This window comes from Cotesia glomerata, linkage group LG4 (assembly GCF_020080835.1).
Source record: "Cotesia glomerata isolate CgM1 linkage group LG4, MPM_Cglom_v2.3, whole genome shotgun sequence".
Taxonomy (NCBI): domain Eukaryota; kingdom Metazoa; phylum Arthropoda; class Insecta; order Hymenoptera; family Braconidae; genus Cotesia; species Cotesia glomerata.
In genome coordinates this window covers 19428485-19443309 of record NC_058161.1, presented here as the reverse complement: position 1 = coordinate 19443309, position 14825 = coordinate 19428485, and the positions used below count along the sequence as shown (strand labels likewise).

The following is a 14825-nucleotide window of genomic DNA, read 5'->3' as shown; positions in this document are numbered from 1 at the left end:
TTTTTGTTATAAATATGATCATTCTTCGGGGTATTCGGAAAAACGTTTCTATGCATTAGTGGTTACTGCAGTTAATAGGTACATTGAAATAGCCTGGGCTTCTAATGGAAATACGTTGATGATTGTTAAAAAATTGAAGAAAGTAGGGTTTAGTGTTACCTATGAAGATATGATAGCTCCATTGGCTAGAAAGATTAGTAGCTACTTTGCGATTCTTAGTATGGATAATTATAAGATCTTACAAATTACTATGGATGAGGATAGGCATATTCTGAGGAAGAATGCGCAAGAACCGACTGTTGAAGAGATTGAAGGATTTAAAAAATTGAAATTACCTTTAATAGAGAAAAAAAATCGTTCGGAGAATAACTATTATCAATTGGTTCAAAAACAAAAGTCTTTAATCCGCTGAGGACACACGTCGAAAAAATGACATTCTAAATATCTTAATAGATAATTTTAATTTGTAATAATTTAAAAATACTGAAAAGTTTAGAAAAAAAAAACTTATATGGATATAAGGATTTATTAAAACTATTATAAATTTAATTTACTGAAAAAATTAGTAAATTTTAATAAATATTTTTTGACATTCAATAAATATTTATTAAGGAGGAAAAGTACATTTATTAATAGTTACATGTGCTTGAGCAAGATTTAGGTGCCAGTGTTCTTGAGCAAAACTCCTAGTTGCTAGTGTCTTTTTCTACATTTGGGTCTTGCTTAAGTGCATGTAGAAAGAACTGCTTCAAGATTTATATATAACTAGCTCAAGATATCTTGTGCAAGAATATGAGACAAGTCTAATGCAAGGTGCATTGAAAAACTTTCTGACGGATTTTTTGAATCAGAAACTCACAACAGACACTTACCCACGACTTGCTCAAGATTTGCTCAAGATCCGTAATTCTCAGTTATTTGTTCATTTCTAAAGCATTTGTCAACCAAAAACTAACAGCAAATGTTGAAGCGTGACTTGCTCAATGTTTGCTCAAGATGCATGATGCATTATATATTTTATAGCACTTTTTCCCCTCCACTACTTAAAGATATATTGATTCAGTGGTGCTCATTTTAAAATAATTTTGTCTTGATTGAGAACCAGTAGGTTTATCCTCTAAAAGGTTAAGCTGAATGAGATCCACTGATCCTATAGTAAATATAGGAGGGGCAGAATGATGCGAACGGTCATTCGAAAACATTTGATCTTGAGCAGATCTTGAGCAAGTCTTGCACAAGTATATTCAGCATGCTTCTGGTGTTAGTCTTCCTCAAGAATTGATATAGTTAGTTTATCGATAAGCATCTTCAGATTTTCTCAATTTTCTTACACAATTCTTGAGCTATAATCTGGCCGAAAGTTCTTGTAACAAGGCTTGTTCAAGACTTGTCAATTGAATTTGCTACAAGTATCTGGAGCAAGACCCATAGGTAGAAAAAGACACTAACAACTATCAAAATTGAGACCAGACTTGCTCAATCCTTGAAAAAGATTGCTATATTGCCTAGAGTCCACTGGACCCCGTGTGTCTTCAACGGGTTAATACAATAAAATTCTTTTCAAAGATTAAAATATTGATTTAAAAATTTTTTTTCTTTTTTATTGCAGTATATATTAGATAAGAAGTTATTGTTAAAGCGATAGAATAGTAATTTATTAAAAAAATGAACGAACCGAATAGAATTCTAGAAATGGATATTAATGAAAGTATGGCGGCGTTAATATCATTCTTCGATAATATTAAAATAAATATCAGTATTTTCCGCCGTGAATTCACGCAAGCTTACGAATCATTTACCAAAGAAGCATCCGCGTCTTCAACATATCAAAAGAATGAAATAATAAGAACAAATGATCCAAAACACAGCATTGTAACAGATTTATACAAATTTTTTATGAATCTTTTGACCAATTTTATGACCAGCTTTACACAAGAATACACGGAAACATTGTTAATGGCAATTGACATAAGTAACCTTAAGGAATCTTACAAAGATATTTATATGCGCTATTCCAATTTTGATGATATGGACATCGATCATCTGTACCAATTAGATAGAAAAGTCAGAAGAATTATTGACCGGCACAACAAATTGGCGCTAAAGTACAACGCTAGAATAAGACACTTTGAAACTTTGAGAAGGAATATTCTCAATGGTACCCTCGTTTATAATTCAGTCAAAAAACGGTTTGCAGTTTCGGTAAGTGACAAGTTGATTAGATTCCAGCAAATAATTGCGTCGGATGTTAAGTTCAGAAGAATTCCTGTTAATATTGGATCAGTGCAACAGTTTCCACAAGCGATGGAAAATGTCGCGAGTAAATTCGAATTTGCTGAGATTTCTCCGTTGGGAGAGTCTAATCTAAGGTTTCTGCCACGGGAGACTCCGAAAGGAAGGAAGAGGAAGCCTGAAGATAGTGATAGTGATAAATCTGGTTCAGAAGTGCAAGAAGAAAGACCGAAAATAAAGAGAGGCGCTAGAAGAACCAAAGGTTTTGCAAAGGTCAAACCTTTAGACGCTAGAAAGAAGGAAGTTGAAGACCTAATGAAGACAATTGTGCCTGATAGGTGTCAAAATCTGTTGACTCAAACTCTGGAAAGTTTGGAAGCTATTCTTCCGTATAAGCTTGAAACCTTCGTGGGTTATATTAAGATCTTGAAAGAAGATCAAGGTGTTGCTAAAACTTCGACAATTGTTGAAGAGATTTTACAAACACCCAATGCCAAATTTCCGCCTATTAAAGCTTATGGATTGACGAATCCTGAAGGTGATTTAAATCCAAGTGTAAAAACTGATCCTCCTCCAAAAGTAAAAAAGATAGCTCAAGAATTAGCACTTGCTAATGAGTACAATCGTTTGCAGGCCGAAAATGATGTTAAGATAATAATTTTGGAGGACGGAATTGCCGAAATAGAAGCATTTGGAAAATCAGTGGATTTGTTGTATCTTCTTGATGATAGTTACACTTTAACAGATTGTGATGAATTTATGGGAAAATTGTGTGAATTTTTGTTGAAGGCGTTTGAAGAAGCGAGGGATAAGTTTCCGGGTGTTTTGAAGAAAATTCACATTAACGACAACCCACCTATGGGAGATCTAAAGGATTACCATAATAGGTCGAGTGATGCTAAGGAATTGTTGGTTAAACGAGACCAGTTGGAATGCCAAATGCGAAATTCATTCAGCTTGTATAACAATGCTGTTAAAAAGCGAAACTCTTCTATAAGCGATGCAGAAATTCAAATAATGAAGAATCGGATTCCAAAATTTGTAGAGACTTGTGTTCAGAATATTAACGACAAAATCAAGGATTTGGAACAAGAAGTTAAGGTTCTTGATGCTAAGATCCGAGTTATTTATATGGAGAAGAAAAAAGCTGCGGCAAAAAGAAAAAAGAAGACGTTACTAAAAATTGCAGCTGAAGCTGCTGCTAAAGCTGCTAAAACTGCTGCTGATGAAGCTGTTGCTGCTGCTGCTACTGCTGCTGCTGCTGTTACTTCTGGTGATGCTGCTGGTGCTATTGCCGCTGCTTCTACTGCTTCCGCTGCTGCTACTGCTGCTACTAGTGCTTCTAATGCTGCTGCTGCAGCTATTCGTAAAGCTGCTGCTGTAACTTCTGGTAAAGCTGCTGCAACTTCTGGTAAAGCTGCTGCAACTTCTGGTAAAGCTGCTGCTAATTCTCGTAATCCTGCTGTTGTTGCTGCTCGTGCTGCTGTTGCCGCTGTTAATGCTGCTAATGCTGCTGCTGCTTCTGCTGCTACTTTTGGTCATGTTGCTGCTACTTCTGGTGATTCTGCTGCTACAATTCCTGATGATGTTTCTGCTACTTCTGGTAATGCCGCTGCAATTTCTGATGATGTTTCTGCTACTTCTGGTAATGCTGCTGCAATTTCTGATGATGTTTCTGCTACTTTTGATGATGCTGCTGCAACTTCTGATGATGATGATGTCATTATGGCTGATGATAATGACATAAAATCTAATGATGATACTGTTACTGCTGCTGCTGCTGTTGCAAGCTCTGTTCGTAAAGATTCGCCTTATATTTATGACAGGAATCCTACCATAGTATCAAAAGAATATAGATCTGCAAGATTGACGAAAAAACATGCCTCAAATATAAAAAGCTACGATCCAGAGGTTCTATCAAAAGTTGTCGATGAATTGACAATTAAAATATTCAAACAAGTTCAGGAGCAAACAGAGGAGAAAAAATTAAGGAGTAGAAGTAAAAAATATGACACTATGGGCGACTGTAGGAATATACATCTTATGAACCAATATTTTGATAATGAATTCAAGAAGTTTTTGGAAGATTGGAAGGATAAGATAAAAATTGATAGTATGGACATTACTGATTACAAAGAAATATCTGAAATACAGAAAAAATTGGAAAATATTGAGAAAACTGGCAAGTTAGTCAAAAAATCATCTGAGATAGCGTTGTCTTTAGTTCTGAGAAGATCTTTTGATGATGATAATGAAGAATTGGTTAACCTTCAAATTGAGTATTTGTCACTTGCTTTGATAATGGTTTATCTTCAAGTTAATTATTATGATTATCAGCGGGATAAAGTCATTCAGAGTAAAATTGAAAATAAAGATGCGAAAGTTGATGAATTAATGGCGGAAATTGAATATGCTGATAAATGTTTACAGTTCGTTATTGTTAAGCTGGAAAAAATGATACCTGAATAAGATTAATTGGATAATGATTTAAAAATTGAGAATTTTAATTTTTTGTGGCTTTATTGTTATTGTTTTATTAAATATATTTACAAATTGTTAATATATATTTTTATAAAAAACATTTAGACCTCATCTTCACCGCCGATGTCCGTTGCGTCCATTGCAACTTCACGGTAGTCTTTTTCTAGAGCCGATAAGTCATCTCGTGCTTCATTAAATTCACTCTCTTCCATTTGTTCACCGATATACCTGCAAATTTATTTTTATAATTATTCAATTTTTGTGTATCGAAACTCAAAATTTGTGATATAAAAATAATGTTGATATTAACCAGTGAACAAAAGCTCTGCGACTGTACAAAAGATCAAACTTTCTATTTAGCTGCATCCAGGGTTCAACAATTGCAGTAGTATTCGCAAGCATCGCTACTGCCCTCTGTACTTTAGCAAGATCTCCTCCAGGAACTACTGTTGGAGGTTGGTAATTTATCCCTACCTAAAGAACCAAACATCAGTTGCTTTTTATTAAATTCTGAGATTTTTATTAAATTTAGGTGCCAGTGTCTTGAGCAAAACCCCTAGTGTCTCCTGTCTTTTTATACATATAGGTCTTGCTCAAGATCATGTAGAAAGAACTGGTTCAAAATTCATATATAACTAGCTCAAGACATCTTGTTCAAGAATATGAGACAAGTCTAATGCAAGGTGCATTGAAAAACTTTCTGACGGATTTTTTGAATCAGAAACTCACAACAGACACTTACTCATGACTTGCTGAAGATTTGCTCAATATCCGTAATTCTCAGTAATTTGTTAATTTCTAAAGCATTTGTCAACCAAAAACTAACAGCAAATGTTAAAGCGTGATTTGCTCAAGATGCATGATGCATTATATATTTTATAGCTCTTTTTTCCCTCCACTACTTGAAGAGCTATTGATTCAGTGGTGCTCATTTTAAAATAATTTTGTCTTGATCGATAAAACAGTAGGTCTATACTCTAAAAGGTTAAGCTGAATGAGATCCACTGATCCTATAGTAAATATAGGAGGAATAGAATGATGCGAACGGTCATTTGAAAACATTTAATCTTGAGCAGATTTTGAGCAAGTCTTGCACAAGTATATTCAGCATGCTTCTGGTGTCAGTCTTTCTCAAGAATTGATGTAGTTAGTTTATCGATAAGCATCTTCAGATTTTCTCAATTTTCTTACACAATTTTTGAGCTATAATCTGGCCCAAAGTTCTTGTACAAGGCTTGTTCAAGACTTGTCAATTGAATTTGCAATTGAAGTATCTGGAGCAAGACCCATAGGTAGAAAAAGATACTAACAACTATCGGAATTGAGACCAGACTTGCTTAAGCCTTGAAAACGATTGCTATATGGGTACTAGTTCGGGTGGATCTCCTTAACTCTAAAAATTTTTCCAAAAGTTTCAACAAACCTTGAACCCAGTCGGACACCATTCCACAAACTGGATTCCCCTTTTGACCTTCATGCTCGCAATGCTAGCATTGACATCCTTGGGAACAACATCGCCCCGATATAGCAAGCAGCAGGCCATGTACTTTCCCTTCCTGGGGTCGCACTTGACCATTTGGTTCCCAGGTTCGAAGCAAGCCGCAGTGAGCTCCATCACACTGAGCTGCTCATGGTAGGCCTTTTCCGTAGAAATAATTGGCGCATACGTGGCCAAAGGAAAGTGGATTCTGGGAAAAGGCACCAAATTCGTCTGGAACTCGGTTAAGTCGACGTTGAGCGCTCCGTCGAACCTTAGAGACGCGGTGATCGACGACACTATCTGCCCGATAATCCTGTTATTAACAAATAATGTTAAAATTATTTTTTACTTTCAGTCTTCCCAATATTCGTCAAAATTCTTTATTTCAATTTAAAATAATTTGAACAATTTAATAATTGATGATTTTTACTTATTTAATAAAATAAAATAATAAAATGACTTTGGTATTTATTACTTGCCGGATTAAATAAACAGATTTGGCAACAGCGCGTTTGATTATACCCATTACAGAGACGTGGATAAGTGTGTGAGTCAAATATTTCTTTCTCTGTAACTATATTTCTATCCTTTTCTTTTTTCTCAGCTGTTGACGCGACGTTGCCAAATCTTTATTCGAATAAATAGCTGACGATAAACGAGTCAAAAACATTAAATTAAACTTTAAATACTTCTAAAATTATATCGGTAATGTATTATCATTAAATTTTTTTTATATTTTACAATAATCCAAGTTTCTTGTGTATAGTTTTTTATTCGTTAAAGTTGGGAGGTTAATATTGAAAAAAATAATTAAAGTCTCGACTAAACGTTTGTCCGCCATAAGAGCCCGTGTATAAGGAGATAAAAAATTTGATTTTTGAAATTTAATATCTAAGTAACTAAACGGTGAATCTTTTTTAAATTTTGGGATTAGATAAATTACGTATTTATTTATACGTATACTTAATTTCAAAGCTCAAAGTTGAAAATTATTTTTCATATTAGATTCGGTATTTAGAACGGTCTCGTCATATAAAATCAAAATATCAGTAAATTTACATCTTCACCTGTTAAGGTTGGTGTAAGTAGGCCGATCGATGGTAAGACACCGACGACAGAGATCGTAGATCGCTTCATTATCGACCAGAAAAGCGCAGTCCGAGTGCTCCAGTGTGGTGTGCGTCGTCAAGATGGCGTTGTAAGGCTCCACCACTGCGGTAGAAATGTGAGGGGAGGGATAGATCGCGAACTCCAGCTTGGACTTCTTCGCGTAGTCCTGCGACAGCCGCTCCATTAATAGAGAGGTTAGTCCGGAGCCGGTTCCTCCTCCGAACGCGTGGAAAATCAGGAACCCTTGCAAGCCCTCGCACTTATCGACAACGTGTCGCAACTTGTCCAGTACCTCGTCGATTATCTCTCGGCCGAGGCTGTAGTGCCCTCTGGCGAAGTTATTAGCGGCGTCTTCCTTACCGGTTATCATCTGGTCTGGGTGGAACAGCCGGTGGTAAGTTCCCGACCGGACTTCGTCGATAACTGTTGGTTCTAAGTCGATAAGAACTGCTCGTGGGATAAAATGACCCGCTTCTGTTTCGTTGAAAAATGTTTGGAACCCGTCGTTTGATTCTGGAGAGGGACACAATCCATCTGGTTGGATTCCGTGCTCCAGGCAGTAGAGCTCCCAGCACGCGTTGCCCATTTGCACGCCGCCTTGACCGATGTGAATTGATATTACTTCACGCTAAAAAAAAGGAGTTGTTAGGCGGTGGGAGAGGAGAAAATTTTACAGGATTCTATTTAAATTATTAATGTAAAAATTTGGAGTGATTTTTTTTTATATTGAATAAAAATGCAAAAATTGTTAGTTTTTTTTTTCAATTTTAAGAGGTTTTGTATTAATGATGTTTTTTTTCTTAGTTTAATATTTTAAAAAATTGCATTTGGTCCGAAATACATTGATTAAAAAAATTTTTTAATTTTTAAAATTACGAAATTTAAAAAAAAATTATTAAAATTATTAACATTACAGCTTTAATTGAAAGAGAAGAAATTATATGAACTTTAAGATAGATTTAATAGATTCAATCTATTTTTTTACATTTAGAAAACAATTTTCATAAAATTAACAATATTTAAAATTTTTATAGATAATTAAAACCGGCGACTTGGCAGTCACTACGTGACTGCCGTGACTTGTAGAGATGTAGATATATGAAATTTTGGTTTATTAAATAATGACTTTTGTTAAATTGCACTGTATTTTCTTAAATATTGACGTTTTTAAAGATATAAGCTCATCCTGATGTTATACTCATCAAGAGCTTTCATTTGAGTACCCACATGCATTTTTGATATATTTTTCATATATACATATATATAATATATATTTTAAAGATATAAGCTCATCCCGATGTTACGCTCATGAAGAGCATTCCTTTGAGTACCCACATGCATTTTTGATATATTTTTCATATATACATATATTTAATATATGATATATATATATATATATATATATATATATATATATATATATACATATATATATATATATATATATATATATATATATATATATATATATATATATATATAAATATATGAAAAATTGGTGTGGGTACTCAAATGAAAGGTCTTGATGTGTATATTGTCGGGGTGAGCTTATATCTCTAAAAATGTCAATAGCTCACAAGATATTTGTTAAATTTCACTGTACTTTCTTAAGTATTGACATTTTTAAAGATATAAGCTCATCCCGATGTTATACTCTACTCATCAAGAGCTTTCATTTGAGTACCCACATGCATTTTTAATATATTTTTCATATATACATATATATAAATATATAAAATATATGAAAAATTGATATGGGTACTCAAATGAAAGGTCTTGATAAGTGTAATATGGAGATGAGCTTATATCTTTAAAAATGTCAATAGTTCACGAGATACAAGGTCATTTCTCAATTATGTCTCTAAAGATAGAGAATTTTCGAATGCAGCTTAAATACTATCATTAGAAATTGACTATCAGTAAGAATGATATGAAACCTTCAAAAGGCACAAATTCAAATCATGGGCTTTGCAATGACACTAAATTTTACTAAAAAAAAACCGATTTTATCATATGACTATCCTGGACCCAAAATTTTTCTTATTCTCTTAATAATATAGATTCAATTTTTTAATGAAAAATTTTTACAATTAATTAAAATTCAATTCTTTGTTAAAAAACTATTTTTATAAATAAATTTAATTTTTTAATAAAAAAATTTTTATAAATTAAATCTAATAAATTTTTTGGTTAAAAAAAAACATGCTCCAACAAACCCCTTTTTTTTTCTTCTAAAAAAAAAAAAATTCCCAAAAAAATACCCCCAAAAAACTCACCATATTTTATTTTTCTTCTTTCCCGATAAATCCAAAATATATAAAATATAAAAACGACAAAACTGACAGAAAAAAACGTCTAAAAATAACTATTAATAAAATAAATAAACAATTGACTATTCAAAGGTGTTCTTTGATGTTTTTTATTTCATTTCATTTATTTTATTTTTTATATTTTTATATTTTCCCCGGTATTATACACCCGCGAGACTGAGTAGAAGATCAGTAGGTTCAGCAACCCTCCGCCTTTGGCCTTTAAAAACTACTTCAAACAGGCTCTTTGCCGATAAAGCCGAGTTTTATTAATTCCGTAAGCCTCGAGTGTCAATAAACCCTAAAAAAAGTCTATATACATTTTTATTTTTCCTTTTTCTAATCATTTTTTTATTAATTTTTCTCTGATATTTTGTTATACATAATAATAAAATAATAATAATAATAATAATAATAATAATAATAATAATAATAATAATATAAACAGCAAAAATAATTTTTGTACGCGGAAATACAAAGTTGTTCTAAGTAAGAGGTTGCGTGTCGTTGATAGAAAAATTTTTATCTATATATCTGTACTGCATATATATGTATATATACAAGATACTTATATGTAACATATAATATAAAATACACGAATACGAAACAAGGCGGTACATATTCGTATTCGTTCGATATATTGATTGCAGTAATAAAAATATATGTCAGTGATAATATATGTTTGTGTTATAGGCACATTGTACCGTACTAAGAATGCTCGATGATGGCGTAATTGCTAGCGCCAACATTTTTCCCGTAAATTCAAAATAACTATGTTACTGCCGTGACTTGTAAACTAAAAAAGAAATAAAATTTTGTTTGATTAAATAATGAATTTTGTTAAATTGCAATGTACTTTCTTAAATATTGACAATTTTAAAGATATAAGCTCATCCTGATGTTACACGCATCAAGAGCTTTCATTTGAGTACCCACATGCATTTTTGATATATTTTATATATATATATATACATATATATAGTATATATAAATATATAAAATATATGAAAAATTGATGTGGGTACTCAAATGAAAAGTCTCGATGAATGTAATGTCAGGATGAGCTTATATCTTTAAAAATATCAATATTTCACAAAATACAAGGTCATTTCTTAATTATTGATATTTTTTAAGATATAAACTCATTTCGATGTTACACTCATTAAGAGTTTTCATTTGAGTACCCACATGCATTTTTGATATATTTTTGATATATACATATATGTAATATATAATATATATGAATATATAAAATATATGAAAAATTGATGTGGGTACTCAAATGAAAGCTCTTGATGAGTGTAATGTTGGGATAAGCTTATATCTTTAAAAATGTCATTAATTGTCAAGATAGCAATGTCAGTTCTTAATTATTGACATTTTTAAAGATATAAACTCATTCCGATGTTACACTCATCAAGAGCTTTCATTTGAGTACCCACATGCATTTTTGATATATTTTTAACTTCCCGCTACGAAAATCGAAGATTTTCAAAAATCGGGAAGTTATTGTTTTCACCCCGTTTTGCAAAAATCGAGTTTTCATCAGATCTCGACGTTTGAAGGTCACAGGAAGCTTCCCTGACTATCCCCGCGAGGTTGTCACGGCGTCTGTATGTGTGTGTGTGTGTGTGTGTGTGTGTGTGTGTGTGAAAGTATGTGAACCGCTTATAACTTTTGAACGGCTTGACCGATTTCATCGCGGTTGGTGCCATTCGCAAGGGCTTGACCAAACTTAGATTTTGAAAACTATTTGGACCGATTCAGATCAACAGATTTTGAGAAATCTTCAAAAAACTGAAAAAAAAAATTTTTTCAAATGTGTTTTGTCAGAATAACTTAGAAATTTCTAGCGCGATCAATTCAAAATTTAAGATTCTTTGTGAGGCTTAAAAAACTGCATCAAATGCTGCCAACTGCGTGAAAGTCGGTTTATTCATTCAAAAGTTATTGCGGTTTAAAAATTCAAAAAATAGTGTCATCAAATCCCTATCAGACTTTCGAGCTCGAAGAGCTCAAAAGCATAGGATAACAATCTCTTTGAGCTTGGAGAGCTCAAAATAACCCATAATTTGTATTTTTGAGCTCGAAGAGCTCAAAAACGTCATTGGTGCAATTTTAAGCGCCTAAGTATGGAATTAGCGGGAAGTTGCAGGGATGGCCTTCAGGGTCAACCGTTTTCCTAATTTTTTATATATACATATATGTAATATATATAAATATATGAAATAATTAAATATATGAAAAATTGATGTGGGTACTCAATTGAAAGGTCTCGATGAGTGTAACATCGGGATGAGCTTATATCTTTAAAAATGTCAATATTTCACAAGATACAAGATCATTTCTTAATTATTGACATTTTTAAAGATATAATAAGCTTATCCCGATGTTACATTTATCAAGAGCTTTCATTTGAGTACCCACATGCATTTTTGATATATTTTTCATATATACATTTATGTAATATATAGAAATATATAAAATATATGAAAAATTGATGTGGGTACTCAAATGAAAGGTCTCGATGCGTGTAACATCGGGATGAGCTTATATCTTTAAAAATATTAACAGTTCACAAGATACAAGGTCATTTCTTAATTATGTATCTCGAGATAGAGATGAAATATAAATAGATGAAATCTTGAAAAGGCACAAATTCAAGTCAAGACCTTTGCAATGGCACTAAATTTCACTTAAAAAAAACAATTTCATTATATGACTATCCTGGAAACAAAATTTTTTTTTATTCTCTTAATAATTTAGATTACGGCGAAAATATTGGTTTTTTTAAAAAATCATAAGAAATATTTTTTTTTATAAAATTTAATTTTGAATAATTTTTGTTTAACACATTTTTTTATAGGACTAATATTTTTACTTTAATATGAAAAATTTGAATGGTATATTTTAAAATTGCAGCACAAAATTTTACTTATTTTCTTAATTATATAGATTATATACTATGTTATATATATGAACTAGTTATTTTGCGTTTATAAATATACGGGTGAATTTTATATCGATCTTGTGACAATTACCGAGTATAAGTTACATTGCCCTTATTCTTCACTTAAGAATGACTGTTTGTTTCAAAATTGACGACAAAAGTTCTAATAATGGTTAGAAACAAAGTTTGGAAACAAAATTAATTTTAAAGTTGGTGGGCATCTATTTTTGATCTAGTGTAAGTTGTTTCAGACGACTGTTGAAATATTAACGGGACATTGAAAGTTTTGAGATTGTTTGTTTGTAAACAAAGTTTGAATTAAAATTTTATTGTTGTCAGACATTGTTCAATCAAAATTTAAAATTGCTATTGTCTAGGATCAAAAATCAAAAATAATTGTTTTAAAACAAAGTTCTTCCAATTGGTTCTAAAAAACTTTAAATTGTTCGGAAACAATTTATCGAATACCAATTTTGATACCATTAAATTTCTAGCAAAATTAAAAATTGCCATTTTCTAGGATCAAAAATCAAAAATAATTGTTTTAAAATAAAATTCTTCCAATTGGTTTAAAGAAACTTTAAATTGTTTGGAAACAATGTATCAAATATCAATTTTGATACCATTAAAATTCAACTCAAATTTAAAATTGTCGCTGTCTTGGATCAAAAATAAAAAATAATGGTTTTGAAACGAAACCTTTCCAATTGGTTTCAAGAAATTTTGAATTGTTTGGAAACAATCTATCAAAAATCAATCTCAATACCATCAAAATTTGAAAATTATAGTCTTGAAACGAAGCTGGCTAAATTTTTAACTTCCCGCTAAGAAAATCGAAGATTTTCAAAAATCGGGAAGTTATTGGTTTCACCCCGTTTTTCGGAAATCGAACTTTCATCAGATCTCGACGTTTTGAGGTTCTAGGAAGCTTCCCTGACTACTCCCACGAGGTTGTCACTATGTCTGTGTGTGTGCGTGTGGGTGTGTGTGTGTGTGTGTGAAAGTATGTGAACCGCTTATAACTTTTGAACGGCTGATTCGATTTTATTGTGGTTGGTGCCATTTGAAAGGGCTTGGCCAAACTTAGAATTTGAGTATTATTTGAACCGATTCGGATCAGTAGATTTTGAGAAATCTTGAAAAAAACTAAGAAAAAAAATTTTTTCAAATGTGGTTTTTTTTGGATAACTTTTAAACGGCTCCACCGATCGATTCCAAAAACTAGTTAGCTCTAGACAATAAAAAACCACTTCAATCGCCACCAAGCTGGTCAAAATCGGTTGATTTTTTCGAGAGATATCGTGAACGAAAGAAAACCGAAAAAAGTGTTTTTTCGGGATTACTCCGAAATTTTTGGTTCGATCAATTAAATAAAACCTGAAAATAACTTACGAGGACGATAAAACTGCGATGAATGCCACCGATCGCGTGAAAATCGGTTGATCCATTCAAAAGTTATTGCGGTTTGAAAATTCCAAAAATAGTGTTCTATGAAACTTCTATCAGACATTTGAGCTGGGAGAGCTCAAATGCATAGAAATATTATCCCTTTGAACTCAGCGAGCTCAAAATATCACATAAATTATATTTTGAGCTCAAAATCTCAAAAATATCATAAGTACAATTTTAAGCGCCCAGGTATAGAATTAGCGGGAAGTTGCAGGGATGGTCTTTAGGCTGAACCGTTTTTCTAATTTTTTTTTAAGAAACTTCAAATCGTTCGTAAACAATTTATCAAATTCCAAATTAAATTTGAAATTGCCAAATATTAATTTTGATACCATTAAATTTTAACCAAAATTTATAACTGCCATTGTCTAGCATCAGAAATCAAAAATAATTGTTATGAAACAAAGTTCTTCCAATTGGTTCCAAAAAACTTTAAATTGTTTAGAAAAAATGTATCAAAAATCAATATTAACTCTATCAAATTTTGAATCAAAGTAAAATTATCATTGTTCTGCATCAAAAATTGGAAATTTTTATCTTGAAAAAAGTTAGTCAAATTTTTTGCAAGAAATTTTAATTTCTTCATAAACAATGTATCAAATTTAAAATTGCCATTGTTTAGGATCAAAAATCCTATCTTTGTTTTGAAACAAACTTATTCTATTCTCTTTCAATGAACTTAATATTAATTATAAACACCATCAAATTTCGAACAAACCCTAAAATTTTCATTGTTTATCATCAAAATATTAAAAATTATTGTTCTCAAACAAAGCTGGTTGAATTTTTTCCAAGAAACTTTAAATTGTTCATA

The 14825-nt window shown here is 31.8% G+C and overlaps 1 protein-coding gene across 1 annotated transcript; it reads right to left on the bottom strand.

The window, feature by feature from the left end:
- Positions 1-4814: 4814 nt before the first annotated feature.
- On the bottom strand, positions 4815-7926 carry LOC123263323 (tubulin alpha-8 chain-like). The gene is made up of 4 exons (XM_044725977.1): positions 7261-7926; positions 6137-6506; positions 5024-5187; positions 4815-4941 (listed from the first exon to the last, which is right to left on the bottom strand). The coding sequence occupies exons 1-4, from the start codon at positions 7887-7889 to the stop codon at positions 4815-4817; spliced, it is 1290 nt and encodes a 429-aa protein (XP_044581912.1). The 5' UTR covers positions 7890-7926.
- Between the last annotated feature and the right edge of the window lie 6899 nt (positions 7927-14825).